The 17,921-nt window shown below is 39.2% G+C and overlaps 1 protein-coding gene across 1 annotated transcript in view; it reads right to left on the bottom strand.

Moving 5' to 3' along the window:
• Positions 1–3,656: 3,656 nt before the first annotated feature.
• The window catches only part of glceb (glucuronic acid epimerase b), a 104,238-nt gene continuing 89,973 nt past the window's right edge, over positions 3,657–17,921 (bottom strand). Inside the window, exons 6-7 of the mRNA XM_041784256.1 lie at positions 8,151–8,443; positions 3,657–4,898 (exon numbers count right to left, since the gene is read on the bottom strand). Of these exons, the coding sequence (XP_041640190.1) occupies positions 4,167–4,898; positions 8,151–8,443 (1,025 nt within the window). The 3' untranslated portion in view covers positions 3,657–4,166. The remainder of the gene's footprint in view (positions 4,899–8,150; positions 8,444–17,921) is intronic.

The following is a 17,921-nucleotide window of genomic DNA, read 5'->3' as shown; positions in this document are numbered from 1 at the left end:
CTCTGAAGGTCAAAAGGGACAACATCTTTGAAATGAGGCTGCAGCTAATAATGCTGTTGTTCAAACCCAAGAACATTTTCACAATGAAAGCAAGGTCAGGGATTTAAATGGCGTTTAAGTTTGGCAGTTCAGGAGAGTCTAATGGAAATAAAAGCATGTAAGTCATTACAACACAAGCCTAAGTGGGCACACATCCATCCTTAGCTTTAATGTGACGTCACACTCATGAAGCAGCACAATGGCAGGCAAGAAAGGTTGTATTTTTTATATTACACTGTTGCCTCTTTACACCAATTTTGTTAATTTTTTACCCCTTTTCTTCATTTTTTTCCCACCAATTTTAGCACATTTTTTGCCATTTAACACCTATTTTTGTCAGCTTTAAACTCATCCCATCACTTTTTCTCTGCCTGTTTTTGCCACTTCTGAACCAATTCTTGCCACTTAAGCTTAATGTTGCCCCTGCTGACATATTATTGCAACTATTAACCCATTTTTACAACCAATTTTTCTCCATTTTAACCACATTTCACCATTTGATATGCACATTTTTTGTAGTTTAACCAATTACTGCCAATATCTGCCTATTTTTTATTTCTCATTTAACCTTTTTTGCCAGTTTATATCAAAGTTTATCCCATTTCACCAAATTTCCAACCATTTTTGCCAATTTAAAGCCATTTCAGACACATTTTAACTCCCTTTTACCACTATTTATGCCTATTTTTGCCACTTCAACCCATTTATGCTACTTTTAAAATTCAACTTCACCACCTTCTTCCAACTTTTTTTTTTTGCCATTATTAACCCATTCTAACAATTCGTAAACCATTTTAATTCTTTTTTTGACAGAAGGAATGTACATTTTTAAGAAGGCTATTTACTACACACATGAATAAAGATATTTGTTTCTTAATAAGAATGGTTATTACTCAGGTTAAATATAAAATATGGATATCACAGCTTAACTTTACAATAGACCATGGCTTTGCTGAACTCGATGGGCCCTCAGTTTGGCTGGGCACCAGAAAGCTCTCCTTTTTATCCCCGCTTTATGGATGGCCTTGTCTGCACATGACTATTCGTAATTGTGCTAAGCTGACAGTGATCATTATTCTATCACATCAAGTAATGACTGCCCATACTTTTGTAAACTTTCACTCTGGACAATGTAAGGAGAAGGATTCTGGTATGTAAACATTACAGAGGCTAAGTTCAGGCTGTAACTCTTATAGTTGTTCACAGTGACAAAAACTTTAAGTTTAACATGTTGTTTTGAAAACATGGATGAGTAAAATGCCCATTGCTGCAGCTCCACATAGGGGTCAAAGAAGGCTGCCACTACACTCTCTGCCCTCCAAGCCTATACACTGGGATCTTTGAATACCTTTAATATACTCCATTTTCCACTGATAAGGAGTCATTTCCAGTTGTTTACCAAAGATCTTGACTTAGTCTATAGTGCACAAAGAGTTGGAGAAGCACAATTTCAAAATAGGCTTCTCTTACCTCATCAGTGTGAGAAATAACAGCAATGCATGCTGTCGTGCTTATTCTTTAAATTCTATGTGTTTACTTCAGTGCTCATGGTAAATTTAAGTTAATATGAAAGAAGTGTTAACTAGGGTTGGGTAGCGTTGGTTTTTTCCAATACTAGCGCTTCTTTGATACTTTTAAAATTGTGCCAGTGCCTGAATCTCTACTTTTAAGGGAGAAACGTGTTTTAAAAGGCAGTAATGGAATAAAAACTGCCTCAGTATTTGAAAAGATTCATAAATAAAATGCCAATAGAAAATAGAAGTAAAAGAAACAGGTGTAATTTCTTTCCATAATGGATTTTGTGACTGTCTTCGGAGTAATGAGGATTGGGTTGGGTTGGCCAGGTACCAGAACGAGGCCCCAAAGTCTTTCAGCAGAAGTCAGCCTCCACACCATTATGTTGCTTCATTGTGAGTTAGATTATGTGACTTAAGATTTCATTCTGCATTCACCAAGTCCATTTTCAATGACTTTGGAGGAATATTTGAGCTTCTCTATTTACAATAAACATGCAGACATAGGGGCATTAAGTCATGTGAGCCTTTTTTGTAGCTCTACTGACCCCACAATGTGGTAATCTGGTCTATCACAGTGCCCAGTCTACTTTTTGTTTTGTTTTCCTGAGATAATGAGATAAAATAATCAGCTGTGATTAGAGAACTAGATTTGCTATACCCGAATAATGTGTATGTAGGCCAAAATCTTATGAAAACAACCCCAAATCAGTTCATTATGGCAACATGAAGTCAATAAAATGCATGGATGAATGTCCACTCAGAGCTTTGGCATGTTATTACCTTATCTGCTGTGTGCATGTCTAAATATGAGGCTTAAATCTGACACAGCTGGCCCTTTTGAACCACAATTAAAAAATTGTGTGCAGTCCAAACTGTCATGTGTCAGAATTGGTCAAGACTGACTCATTCACATCTGCTGCTCATCGGCAGAGTGGCTGGAACTGGAGGATGATGCTAATAGAGTTTAGCCATGAGGGATAGTTATCAGATGTAGCCATGTCCGCTTCAAGACATCACACTGTTGGAGAAAATGAATAAAATTGGCTCACTGACTCCATCAACATCCTGACTATTTTCTAGCTTCTCTTAACTTCTGCAGATGCAAAGCTCATCTGTGACAGTGACTTCTAACTCAGTGGGTAAGTTCTGTGATTTGTGAATGCCGACACTGATGCTAGAATGACTCAAGGACAGGAAGTCAAGAGATGCAGTAGCTATGACCTGCAAAAGAGCATGGATAGCTTTTGGCCAATAAAAGGACTTGAGTTGTTTTTTGTTTGCAGCTGAGACACAGTTTGCAACATTGCTTGAATGTACCAGCACTGAAGAGGCATCTGGACTAAGATAAACAGTAATAAGGGGGATATTTTTTTAGGATTGTTGCAGGAGTAAAATGGATCAGGGAGACTAAATTTGTGGAGACCTTCAGGCTGAATTCATACAGCAGGCTAAAGCACAAGTCACACTGAAATCTAGCTATTTTAGCTCCTCTGTATGCGAGTCCTTTAAAGTGAAAAGTCTAAGAAAAGGTAAAGGTAAAAGCAGGGCTTGCAGTGTAAATGCAGCCCTGCTTTTACCTTTACTTTGTCGTGTTTCATCTCAGAAACTTGGCTGAAAAAACAGAGGAATTGTGGGCAGGAAGCATGGAGACTTGCAGGAAGCAGAGCCAGTCTTTAACCATCTGGACTCAAAACTGGAGGGTTGAGGTGTTTATCCTTTAGAGCCATTTTCAAGCAGCTTGACAAACACCTCATCCACGAGTGAATAAACATAATAAAAGGAAATTAATATTTAAATGGAGATGAGCTCGCTAAAGGAATAACAACATAATCCCCTCCAATATTATTTGTAACTGTTATCGCTTTTTTAGAGAGGGTGGGGGGCTTAAAACAGAACAGGAAGCTGCCAGTAAGGAAGCAGAAAGTAAAAAAAAGGATAGTGAGATTATTTTATCTCACTTAAAAATGTTTTTTTTTATTTAAAATGTTTAAGCTTTGAAGGTTTGGAGCTAAAATGAGGTTTGAGGGAAAAATAAAACAAAAACATGATTCATAATAAAGTTTTTTGGCAACATTCTCCTCAAAAATGACTCTTAAAATATATTTTGTGTTTTATTTTAATAAACTTTGCAAATCTGGCTGAAATCGTAAAAAAATAAACCTGGAGAAGAAGCTTGTGGCGGATGCGTCGATGAATGTTGGAAATGTGACTCCGATTTTACAACCCAAGGAGTTTCATCTTCCTCTGACATTTTATATTGTTACTCTAAACAACACGCTCCCACGATGTGCTCTTCCTGAACACACACACTGACACACACTCAGAAACTAGGTCTGTGCATAATTACAAACACTAGCTCAAGGAAAGAAAAACCAGAGAGGAGAGCTACAGTTGATGTTGCAGAGGAGATAAAACCTGCAACCGAGCAGACGAGAAATGTTTAGTGTTTGAGCTGCAGCTGAATAAACTCGTCTTTTAGTTTATGAGCCTCCACCGCACACAGACACACAATGTGAGCACCGCCTCACATTCATTAAGTTCTCACACATGGATATATTCAACCTCTCAGCCGTCATCTCTGCTGTTTACCATACGATGGTTTCAGTGCGTCTAGTTGTGCTTGGCACGGATCCCTTTTAAATAGTTTTTCCATCGTTTGACCACATCCTTAAAGATGGGAGAGCTGTCTATAGATGCAATGAGCTGCAGCTGGTTAATGTGCGTGGTGTGATAGTCCCAGCGTGCCAGGTTGGGCGCAGTGCCTAACATGAAGTGACGCAGGTCATAGATGCTCCCCGACCCCGTGTCAAAGAGCGGCAGCATAGCCTTTAGGGACTCCATGCCGCGGCTGAACAGCTGCCCCGCCTCCCTGCCCAGCTTCTCCCCGGCCGTCTCAGTCAAATCAAAGAGTCCCAGCAGGGAGTAGATGAAGCCGTTGAGGACAAAGGAGCTGGGCGTGGTGGGGTATTCTTCATACCAGTCATATTTGTTCATGAACACAGCTTTGACCCCGTGCTGCGCTGAAGGCACCTTGTAGGGTCCCACTGCCTTGAGGGCAGCGTTGAGGTAAGCCTGGTCCTTGGTGAGCAGGTACGCTCTCACTAGAGTGGACATGGCCTGACCCTGAGCCATAGCCGAGTACCAGCCGGGCTCCAGAGGTCGGAAGCCTTCACCCAGTTTCCGTGTGACCATGATGGGCCAGCCGCCCCGCTCGTCCTGGTTACGTAGTAGCCAGTCGCTGGCTGCAAAGAAGGCGGCCATGTGTGCCGTGGTAGAGATAGTGACGTTATCGACAAAGCCACGCCCGTGAAGGACTACACGCACCACCCGTCTGGGCATGATCTAGACAAAGAAGAAGAAGAAAAGAACCAGTGACTGATTATATAATGGACATTAAGTCAACAATGCTGTATAAAAAAGTGTTATAATTAATATGAAAATGATTTATTTAATTTTATAAAGATCTTTACCAACAAATCATCTACATTTGTAAGTTTTATAAATGTGTTAAAAAATTATGCACCAATAGTCATCTTTAGGGGGTGAACATTTATCTGCCTGGCCAGTTATCAGGACTGATATTTGCCATCTGGCAAATTATCTGTGTTGGTGCTTTATTTTACAGATAGGATTAAAGAGTACAATTTTAGCTCCGCAGCAACGTGTCTTCCCCTCTGGATCTGTTTTCATTTCGAAAAGTCTCACAAAATTCCCTGTTGAAAATTCTTTCTTATTGGCTGGATTTAACATGAGAAATAGCCAATCAACACTGACGTCAGTGTATCCCTACCTATTTCTCTAAGGCTAGAGCTAAATTGTTTATTTTGCTGTGTTTTAAAGAAATCAGACCTTAATTCCTACTGTTTTTGGACTGCCTTGCCTCTAAGAGTATATACCTAATCATCAAACACTCTCCCTCTTTAGGGGCTGATCTGCTAAATCATGTCTTTTGACTCTAGCTTAGCTTCTCAGTCAGCAGCTCCAGAGCAGCCTGGAGGCAGTGTCTGGGTTTCTGTCTACAGCCAGTCAGCAGCTCAAAATCAATCCGAATGATCTCCATCTTCACCATCTGCAGTATTTAAGTACTAGTAGTGTAAATGCACATCGGCTACAGATATTATTGGTCTTATGAACTAAGGATACAGGATTGCTGCCCAATTTTTAAAATTTAAGACTTTCTAAGAACTTTAATACCCAACTAAAGAGAATCACTACAATTTTGCATCATGAAGCTTTGGTGCTTTTTGGACTTCCTTGCTAACCATCCCTGATCATATTTAACTGGAGGTCAAATTTTGTTAAACTTGCAATTCCCCATCTTCTCCCTCTCTCATCCTTTAGTGGTTTGTGAGTCCGTGCAAAATACGCTGCCTAAAATGCTTCAAATTGTCACATGAATACACAAATTCATAAAACAAATGCAATGCTAACTACACAGTGTAGATCAGATAGATTTTTCTGACATGTCTCAATCAAAAGTGCCACCTAAAATTTAAGACCTCTCAAAAATCATACATTTTTTAAAGAACCCTGTAAAACCTTCAATTCTAGGACTCAAATGTAAGTATTTCAAAGATGCTTTAAAGACCCCTGTAACAATCGGCCTGAAAAATTCAATATCAGTCGACCCCTTGCTATCTTGTAAATCATTTTGATCACATCACAAATAAAATGCAGCTTTAACATAAAAACAAACACAACATATGCACAGAATTCATTGTTGGGAATACACTAATAAAAATATTCATTGTTGATAAAATTATGCAATCTCAGTTAATTTTTTTCTTCTTATTTAAAAAAAAAAAATATGATAATAATAATTTATTTAGAAAGATGAGTTTAATATGGTAATATTAAACAAAGTTTGGTGAAAGTTTGACAATTGAAAAAATACTGTATAAGCGTGGTAAACAACCTCATTGATGTGACTTGCAATGAATAATTTCTGATATGAAAATTTCCTGTTCCTAAGGTTTTATTTTCAAATTAATTATTTTCAAAGTAAGAATTAAAAGAGCCTCAAGTCATCACAAAAGAGCCACAAGTGGCTCAAGAACCATGCGTGCGTATCACTGGTGTACTGTTTTTTTTATTTGATTAATGAGTGGTTTAAATGTTTAGGAATAGAGAAAAAGACAAACAAAATTCCCGAAAGCCCAAAGATTATGTTGACAAGATGTCTGCTTAGTAGTGGTGCAACAATACATGTATCTGTATTGAACCGTTCAATACAGCAGTGGACCGAAGTGAGACCACTGAATTGAACAATATGCAATTTTATATTTATTTTATCAACTTCTGATGAGGCGCTCTGCGCTGAAAGCTCAGTGGATATGTTCTGCACAGCAGAACATGTGTCAGGTATAGCTGCACCAGATACATTTAATTTTGCATTTGATGTTTTTTTGAATATTCTTATAGAACTGTACACCATAGAACAGTGGTTCTAAAATTGTTTTCATGTCAGGGATTGGGTGTGTTTGTTTTATATTCTGACAAAAATAGATAATACATCATCAGGGACCCCCAAATGATACTGTGTTGTTAGAATGTTTCAAAAAATATTTAGGGAGCAATTTATTTGTAATATATACTCTGCTGCTAAGAATGCACCACATAAGATGGGTGATTTCTCCATCAGATAAATTTATTTTTTAAATATTATTCTTATTTTTAGATGGTGCTGTTTTTGTTTTATATGGTGCTAAGTATGCACAGCAGAACATGTGTCAGGTATAGCTGGACCAGATACATTTAATTTTCAATAAATAATTTAAAAAAGGCATGGAAATTTCTCTATTTTTGTATCGAAAAAGTATCGAACCGTGACAAAAACGTATTGAACCGAACCGAACCGGGAATTTTGTGTATCATTGCACCCCTACTGCTTAGCTTTTTTTTTTTTTACTGTAGAATTAATAACAATGCTTGCAGGATGTTTTTGGTATCTGATAGGGTTATATTTGGTAATAATGTGCAACTGCAATTAAACTGGACAAACTGTGATTTGCAATTGCAATTATGATAAATACAGAATGGTTTCATGAGTCTTCTTGCTTGGTTAACAAGGGAAATGCAGAGAACCATGATAATCTCGAACTGTGCATTTCGCAACCCAAAACGTATAAATATAAGTTAGCATCAAAAATTCAAAACCTTAAGTTTTACAGTACTGCTTGCAAAATAACATTTTTCTCTAAAAAATACAAGTTATTCCTTCATTGAAAATAAAAGTATTTCTACAAAGTAGAAATACAAAGTGGCACTACGGTAAACTTGAAGGCCTTTCTGCAGACAATTTGTAAACCTTTTGAGTATTACTTAATACAAAAATAATTGCAGTCTCTGACGGGTTTTGCAATTGCAATTGCAATTTGATTTAATCATGCAGCACTGGTATCTGATCATCCATCTGATGCAACAAATTAGCAAACGTTACATATTTATAAGCCTAGCACATGTGAATCTGAAGCAACCTTCCAATCACACATAGCTGTCCATCAATGATCATCTATTTGTTTTAGCTCTAGCAGAGATAAATAGTTTTAGTTAGAACAGATGCTCATTTTAGCACAAAACTTAACTCTGACTCACCTTTGTGGCCTTCACTGCCTTTGTGTTGGACAGCCCGACGCCCTTCCTGAGGTCGGTGAGCAGGTCACGGGTCAGGGTGCTCCAGGCGGTCCGTGGCCCGATTCCGTAAGTGATGTCACGGTCTTTGAAAGCGATGAGCTGCGTGTTGGTGACGTAGTGGATAGTGAAGGGCGGGCCCTTCTCTGTGGTCTCCAGGATCACAGACACGCTGCCGTTAGAGGTGAACTTGATGTCCAAGCTGAGGATGAAGTCTTTGGAGTTACCCAGCTGGAGGGAGACACCTTCTGAGGACTCTGTGGTGGTGGGGTGAGATTGGGTGAGGGTGGTGGGGTCGGGTGAGGATGGTGGGGTGCAGCAGACAAATGGTTTGGTTAGGTGTTGAATTTGTTTCAAAAGAAGCTGAAATTGCAGGAGCAGACATTTTTAAAGCATTCCTTTGAGTGCACTCAGTCAGGAAAATCAAGTGAACCTCTCCTGACTGAATTTAAGAACTTGAGACGATTACTGGATGACAAAGGCCTATTTTAAGCAGACTGACTCAAGCCTTTCGTGTGTGCTTTGACACTCTCTTCTTTGATGATTTCAGTCTTTTAAAGCTGGCCTCTTTGTTCGAAAGATTCACTCCTTTATTCACATGCTCTGATGATCAATAAGATTCGGATAAGTTAGGAGAAATTCTGCGATTAAAACCCCATTCTCTATAACCAAGAACCTTGTAATATTATCTGTGTGAAGCTGTGAGTGTGGCAGTATGACGGAGCCTAAGACACACACAGGGACATGTTCCTCATGGGATGCTCAGAACAGATGTGTCACTGCACACTGGGCTTAATTAGGAGGGGAACCGGACAGACGGGAGAAAAGAACAAAGCAGGAAAAGTTGGAACAAGAGAGCCGAAGAAAGATTTGATGCACTGCAGCAACTTTTCTATTTGCATCTCCACATCGCCTTCCTCTCCAAACTCAAAGATATGAACTCAAGATGATATTCAGCTCCCACTCTGCCACCACTCCACATACATAATATCAACTTTTTTGCCAGTCAGCCACTTTACTCGCTGTTCTGAATTCATTTCAAGCCCCAAAAGCACCACCACTTTCTGGAATGATCTCTCTCCTTTGGCCTCTTTCTGCACAGTACAAACAAAAAAAATAACACACAGAAATGCTCTTTTCTCATCAGGGTGCCCCTAAGGATGAAGACAGGAAGGAGTAGGAGTCAACAAAAAGGAGGGTAATGGAATGAAATGTGGCACAAGTGCCTTTAAAGGCAGACTGAGATGTGAGAGACTGAAAATGAGGCAATAGTGAGAAGACGATGAGAATCAGAGAGAGAGGGAGAGATCTCACATGATATGAGCTGAGAAAGCAAGAGCAGACGAAACACAAAGACAGTCGATCAGCAGGAGAATGAAGGAGAGAGCCAGTCTGGCAGGGGCCTCTGGATGACTACGGCTCTTTAATGCACTCATAAATCCATTACTTAAGGCAATGCAGAGAGTAAGTGGATTTGTACTCTGGCCCTGCGATTACTCTGGCATCAATAAAGGATGGGAGGGGAATATAGACGAGAATCCACCTCCTCTGCTCGGCTCTCTGGCTGTTTAGCAATAAGGCAGCAGTCAGAGATGACATGCAGATGGGAGGAAGTCAGTGTGAAAGCAGGCTTGTATACATGAGCATGTGTGGTGAAGGAACACTCTAACACAAGCAGAATGTATGCTATGTCAAATTCAAGTGACACGACAAAGGAAAAAAAATGCTGGTTTAATTATTCATCTAAATCTTCATGGGGCTTTATTGCTTTCACTACAAGTTGCTGTAATAGGTGGTTTGTGATCACATGATCCTGAATGTGTGTCGGGGGTCTGGAAGTGGGGGACAACCATTAGGAATGAATGGTAACAGAGGAAAGTTAGCAAAAATGGACCTCTGCAGTGCAGTTATCATCAGAAAATAGGTACATATACTGAGTCTGATCCCTGCACTTTTCAAAACAGTGATTTTTACCACAGTTTAACAGATTTAACTGGTGTGGAGGCAATCAATATCACAATCTTTCTCAATTCTGCACACCTACTAGCATTGTCTAGCCAGAAGAAGGAAGGCAAGAGTTTTGAGGAGTTGTGTACTGAGCTAAGAGGCTAACTGAGCCACTTTAATATACAGAAATTCTTCATTTTGTCACAAGCATGCTTTTAATTGAAACTGTGATGTACTATAGACTAAGTAAACCTTGCAAGGTGAGTGACCACGTAATGATGTGCAGTTCATGAACAAGCCTGCTCTCCAAAACAGCTTTTATGTGAGCTGTGGTAGCTAGCTCCTGTTTGAGTGCCAGTTTCCTTTCCTCCATTCTTTGGCTTTTCAAATGTGAATTAAATAATAACAAACTGTTAACCAAATTAAGAGCTTTTTTGAGGTCCAACAACCAGCTCTACTGAGCCGAGCCAAATGATCTGGATCTCTTAAAAGAGACCTATTTCCCATCACACTGGGCGAGGCTGGGGGCTGGTGAGACACCAGCTGAGGAAGCACAAGTGAGAGCTAAACCAAGACAAAGCTGTACTGAACCAAGCCAGACCGCTTTGTGGAAATGGACCATGCACAAGTGACACCGTTCAACCACAGAGGTCAAACTCAAGGCCTGCAGGCCACATCTGGCCCACCAGCATATCTCATCAGGGCTGAGAGATGTTTTGGCAAAAAGAGGTAAAATTTGAAAAATATAAGTTTGCCATATTTACAAAAAATTTTTTCTAACATAAAATTTCACCTACCTACTATAAACTATGTATAATTATGGCAAATAAAGAGCTTTATATGATGCAATAAACAAGTTAAATATGGTACATTGAAAAAATATTATTATATTATATTATATTATATTATTATTATATTATATTTTTTAATGCTAAAATAGAATTATTATTGTTATCCATGAATTTTCAAATTTACTGATTTACAAAAAAACTGACAAATAGTAAAGGACATTAATATTTCTTGATTAATATGTCAAATTAGAGTTATTTACTTACATTCCTGAAAAGAAAAATAGTTTAAGTGGTTGAATGTTATGCTTGATTAATTTCTGACTTCTCAGAGAAGCCCAGTGAGCCGGCTCAGATTTGGGTGAATTCAGTTTGAAATTCCTCATTCCTGCTCAAAATGGTAAATGTGGAGAGCTCACCGAAAACAAAAGAGTCCACATTAAAGCACTTCATGATGCTGGATGGTCTTTGAGAGAAATATGACAGGTGGTCTAATGAATTTGTTAAGCACTGTATAGTTGACTCAACAAATAGAATCAAAATGTACAGCATCTCTGTGACCCTAAAGTTGTTTTTCTGCTGATTATTGAGTTTTACTGCTAAATATTAAAATAACAGTAATACAAGGCTCATCACAGGCTGTCTCTATCTCTCTCTATATCGTGTTCTATCTGAGCAGCATGACGTGATTACAGAACAGCCTGCAACTGGCTGACAGACCCTCACAAAGAGTACACAATATGGTGGTTAGCATTTGAGTTATTATTTGAGCTGGATGTAATAAACAATCGTAATTTGGTTAAAATGGATCAAAAAGGCATCAATGTCTCGTTTACTGGTGTGGATCTAATCATTAAAGTCCCCAAAAGTCACACGAGTTCCAGGCTCGCTGAAAATGCCGCCACAAAGGATTCAAAGGCCTCAATAGCGTCAATGGGAAGGCACAACAGCTAGCTTCAAGAGGAAAAACAAGTAGGGGGCAATGATTTATGGTTCAAAAGTTGTCAAACTTTTGATAAACTGTGTCACTTCCTGTCGTGTACGACAGCACTGGTCTGGAAGATGTTTTAATGATCAAATTCAGAGAAAAACTGTCACGCAGCCACCATTCTTTGCTGCTCCAGTGGGTCCTTTGCGTCTTCTTCACTGCTCTAAAACAGTAGCCCATATGATGTGCTTTCTGGCAGTGAAGAAGAATTGATGTTCGGTTTATAGCGCTAACAGTTAGCTTGGCAAATTATAAAGCTAAACAAAACGGTAGCAGATCCATGCATTAACTCGTGTAGGAAGTGGGTACTTCCTGCTAAAATAGAGGAAAAACAAAAAAATATAAAGGCCCAACTAGGGTCAAGAGTCGAAAATTAGAAATTGCTATAAACTCCATGAGCAGCACATCAGCTTCATGCTGTAATAAAACCATGTTAAACTACCTCATCCCTATAAAACAGAGTAAAATTCAAAAGTGCTGAAATGCTAACTCATCCCTGGGTTTTAGCACTCATACCTGAAACTCTCTTATCTACTTAAATGTTTGCACAAATATTAGAAGACAAAGCAACAGGTAGCACACCTGTAACGTCATCAAGAGGACCAGCTTATTGCCCTTGGCTGAAATCAAATCCCGTCTGTCCTTAAGTGACTGACATCTTTATCAAAACAAAGTTTTTGTCTGGTTGAGCAGTGAAAAATAAGCTACACCTGCAGCTGATGCTGTGTTTCTGACAAAGAAGCTGCTAGAGAAGTGTTGAATTATTAAACAGCACTCAGTGTAACCACAATAACCACAGGTGTCACCAAATCTACCAGGGGCTGAAATCTAAATATTCATAACTCTAAAGTGTTTTCTCCTGTTCATCAGTGTCAAAGGAACCCACTTTTAGCCCTCTATTTCAACGTTTCTAGACAATAAACATAAACCTTCCAAAGTTGTTGAATACTTTTTCAAAGAGTCGACAGCTGAAACTCGGCGGTATCCTCATACTCGGATCACTTTTCTGTTTCTGGCAGGGTTTGGTGTGAACAAACTGCATTTCTGAACTATCAAGAAACAGAGATTCAGACAATAAAGGCGCTCAGAGCTGGACAGTTTTCGTGCAGGATTGTGCAGATGGTAGATGGTAGGTTATTATCACGGGACAGACGATTGATCCACTTGTCAGAGGATTTGAGAGGCTGTTCAACACCGCTGCCCTAGATACAGTAAGGAGAGGGGAGAAAAAAAGACCCAAAGAGAAAGCAGAGGGAGGCAAAGACAGAAAGAGAAACTGACAGCAGAGACAAGAAAAGTTTGGATGAGCGAGCAGAAAACGGCGGCAAAATGGATAGAGGTAATATGATTGCAACGTTTAGGAGGCACAAAAAGGCTGAAGGGTGAAAAGTGGGTGGAAATGAGTAAATATAGGTGGAGGACTGACTGAAATCGGGGATAGAAAGAGGAAGATTAATGGAGGGAGAGGAGCGCCGAGGGAGGGCTGAGGAGTGATGATGAAAACATGATGATGTGGAGGAAAGAGAGAAGGCTCTGAAGGCGAGGTGAAGCTGTATGGGGAGGTGTGAGAGGAGCAGAGGGAGAGAGAAAAGTGGAGGGTGGAGGAATGAAAAGAAATTGTTGATGATGATGATGAGAGGTTGAAAGTGGAAGAATTAGAAGAAGGTGAAAATGACAGGCGAGGCAGCAGCTCACAGAGGACACACACAGACTCAGAGGGAGAGTGTCCTGGAAATATCAGCAGGAGATCAAAGGAGAAGAAAAGACAGCTCACAGTCAGCGCTGGGTACAAGATTTTGACTTCTTCAAATTCCAAAAATAACTCCAGCACAAACCAGCTCGCTGCCTTGGTCATTTTACAGCAATAAAACTAGGACAGATTTCACTTCTCTCTGCTAATAAACTCAGATTTTATGTACGGTTTACATATTTATACCACTCAGAGATAAGAACCACAGCTGCTGCTTTACCTCTGCTTCAGAATGAAACTGAGCCTCGTCCCAGAGTCTGGTTTATACCTCTGCATTAAATCTTTGCTGTAGCTATGCTGTAGTGACCTACGCTATCATGAGCCCTACTTATTTGTATGTTGGTGTGTCCACATTGCTTTGCAATACCTTGCCTAAATACTTGGCACAAGTGTGTTTTTGTAATTATTTCTGGTCTCATCGCCACATTTCGTTAGAGCTCAGGATGTCTTCCCATAGACAATGGATGAAGATCATGAATTTTTATTGATAATAACACCCTCATCAACATTCCTTTCTAATCCTAGTTCTTAATACATACTTTTCTATTATTTGATGGAAAGACAAAAGTCCATGTTAACAGAAATGGTATAAGCTTCTGTTAAAAGGCTGAAACAGTTATGATTCCATTTGTTATATCCAAGTTACACTGCTGAAAAAAGCAAACTCCATGTGTCTTAACAACAGGTTCTTTGCAGATGATGTAATGCAGCAGCAGAGACCTCTCAGTGGAGGCAAGAAGGGATTTCTGCATAGAGAAAAACTACCATAAAGGTCATGTTTTGAGCTGTTTATGACTATGCCAAGCGCTCAAAGTGCCAAAATAAAAACATTCTAAAGTCTTAAGCCACTTTTGTGTCCTAAAAGTTGTTAAGTATTCTGGCAAAAGAAAAAATAAAACCTCAAGGAGAAATGGCAGAATGCAGGAATTTAAAAAGCCTCTGGCAAAAGCCTGGATGAGGGTGTGGTCCGTTTCCACAAAGCAGTCCAGTTTAGTCTTGTACAGTTCTGTCACAGTTCAGCACATAAAACTCTGATCTTACCCGTGTTTCCTCAGCTGATGTCAAACCAGTCTTTCTTGTTGAGATGGAAATCTGTCTCTTTTAAGCGATCCAACTCATTTAGCTTAACCGAGTAGAGCTGGTTGTTTGTTCCCCAAAAAGCTCCCAAACTGGTAACAGTTTGGTTTTTTTAAATATATATTTTGGGGCTTTTTATGCCTTTATCTAGAGAGGAGCACAGTGGATAGAGTTGGAAACAGGAATGAGAGATTGCGGGGAGAGACATGTGGGAGAGCAGCTTTAGGCCAGACTTGAGCCCACGTACACAGTGCTGGACCTAACCACTAGGCTCTCTGAACCCTACAGTTTTGCTTTTTAAATGGGGATAAAGAAAACGACAAAGGATGGAGGCAAGGAAACTGGCACTCAAACAGAAACTAGCTACTGTGGCCAACATAAAAGAGCCATTTATTAGAAGAGGTTTATCTTTTAATGGCACATCATCACTCAGTCGCTTATCAAGAATGGTTTTTTCAGTTGATAGTATACCACCATTTCAATTAAAAGCATGTTTGTTACAAAATTAGCATTTTTTTATATGAAAGTGTTTCAGCTAGACTCTTAGATCAGTATAAGACTCCTCAGGAATCTTGTCTCCCTCGTTCTGGCTAGATGTCTCTAGAAGGTCTGCAGGACTGAGTATTTGTGATATAGATCACATCCACACACACACACACATTTTATTTACTTCAGCCTCATAGCCATTTTTGCAGAATTAACCTTGTAACACATCATCTCATAACCATCTATCTGCTTGTTAAGTCCTCTACTTCAATTTTATATGTCCAGTTTCACCACAGATTTCCATATTGGATCAATAATTATAAGCAGCTGGGCTTCAAAGTTTAGCAGCACTTTTCAGCACTGATCTGAACCGACGAAGAAGATAACTGTAGCAGATGAAGCCAGTGTTTAGAATGTATGCTACTCCCACGGCAGCCAGTCTTTTTTCTTCTAGTCAGCAGATGAAGGTAGCACATTTTGGTTTAATTTGATGCACAATATTGATTGAAGACCTGATATATGTTTTTGCACCAGTGATAAGATAAAATAATGTTACATCAAAGAACCCATGAGGCTTGACAGCAGTATTGATGAGCTTAAATGCTATTGATTTCTGTGACAAAATACTGAACTAGATTTTTATGCACCCAGGCATTGATCTCCATCCCAGCGACGATGCAAAAACATGCTGTGGATGAACAGAAGTGTGTCTTGGGATGATGCCTTAATAAGAGGGGTTTGTATGCACTTGTAATCTAAGTATATGGGGTTCTAGCAGTTGTTTGGTTATTTCATAGTTTCCCTGATCAGAAGAAAACTGAGCGTATTTGTATTGTTTTTGAGGCTTACTTACAATAATTCACACTTGGCAAAAGCTAGGGTTGAAAGTTAAAAAGCTTTCTGATTGTAATGTTATTTATAAAGAGCTTAAAAGTCAAATTGCATAAAATGAAAATAGTTACTGACCCTCTGTGCTCTTTCTGCTCTTTAAAAGCAGTTGGATCATTTATACATGTGTTTTGGGAATGTCCCCCTGTGGCAGCTTTCTGGAAGTCTGTTGCATCTAACCTCGCCACAATATTTGGTTTTGTGCTGCCCTGTTCACCTGCAGCTCTGATATTAAATGACCTCCCACTCACTGGTATTGCGGTTTGCAAAAAACGGGCTTTATTGGCCAGGCTTACAGCGGCAAAAAAGTTGGTGGCTACATGCTGGAAACCCCCTCACTCTCTTTCTGTTCGGGCTTGGCTTCTTATTTATTTAGATATAGCTTATTTATAGCTCTGTTTCTTTAAAATCACATTAAGCTGCTGAGCTTCATGCAAGCTAGTCTTCAAATCATAGTTGAAAGTCATCAAGATTAGGCATCTGCTTTAACATAAATCGCTAACAAAAAGGCAGATCATAATGCCAAAGAAAGTCCTGATTTCTTTAACTAAGTAGTGTTTCTTCTTCTAGAAACATTTATGGTACGCTGTAAATTCGTAGAGACGCAGAGAATACAAGAGTGAGCATTTTAACCAGGCAGCAGGCATGGTTTTGTTTTTGTAATTACACCATCTCACCAAATGAACATTTATAGACGATGATAAAAGAGTAAATTTCCCAAAGCAAATTGGGAAAGATTGTTGTTATTGTGGGTGAATGCAACAGTGGAGCTTCAAATGAACTCTTTCAAATGATAAAACTCTCACCACATACTGTTGCCTGGAAAAAAACATTTCTGTTTGAAGCATAATGAAAATGACAAAGGAGGAGTGAAGAGGGAGTCTGTTTTTGACTTCTCAAAATATTCCCTCTTTATAGATCAATTTTTAGATGCATAAGTGAGAGGGCTGCACACAGTAAATGACTGCAGAGTGTGAGGAGGCTGGAGAAGATTTTCTCTGAATTATATCAGCCTTGGATACAAAGACATTCGATTTCTTCAAGTTTTTACCCTTCAGTCTTTTTATAATATAATAAGGAGCAAAAGTCACCACTTCTGAGGTCTTTTGCACTGAAGGAGAAAATGAACTGTTTTAGATGACAAAGTTATCTTTTTGCTATTACTGTTGTTTAAATCTTTGCCAAAAGAGTTCAAATTCCTTTAAATCTCATTAAAACAACACCACCAAAAGTTTTCAATGACATTTTGGACCAAACTCGATGGGTGACTCATCAGCAAGCTTAATGTCAGTGAGGGAAATCTGCTGTGACGCTGCTGGTGCTTTGCTCTCTTTAAGGAGGAAACTGAACATGAGCTGTACAAAACAGGAACATATTTATGTTAATGTGAAACATCTGGTCACAGTGATAAAATTACAGACACATCACTTCTGATCATTCCAGAGCTAATGATATCTGACGGGTGATCGCTAAATGACACTTCTGAACGCTCTCGACTGGAGCAGAATGAGCTAACATTAGCGTCACAGGCGAGTTGCTATGTGAGACTTTCTGAATCCTGCAGAACCAGAGCTTCAGAAAATGGCTGGATCTACTGAAATATACATATAATGACTATGACTCATACACAGATGTAAGGCAGGGACACAGTTTGTATTTTTGCATCAATAAACTGTCTGAAAAGCCCAAAGCCAACAAGTGATCGCAAGGCCATATGTTCTCTAGACTTCCATTACAGTTCACACACCCATTACAGATTATTTAATGATGTTTATATTTGTAATGGTTGACATGCATTCACAGATAGAGAT

The sequence above is a fragment of the Cheilinus undulatus genome, linkage group 1, assembly GCF_018320785.1.
Source record: "Cheilinus undulatus linkage group 1, ASM1832078v1, whole genome shotgun sequence".
In the NCBI taxonomy this organism is placed as follows: Eukaryota; Metazoa; Chordata; class Actinopteri; order Labriformes; family Labridae; genus Cheilinus; species Cheilinus undulatus.
The sequence above is the reverse complement of the archived record's forward strand: the minus strand, read 5'-3'. Positions and strand labels throughout refer to the sequence as shown.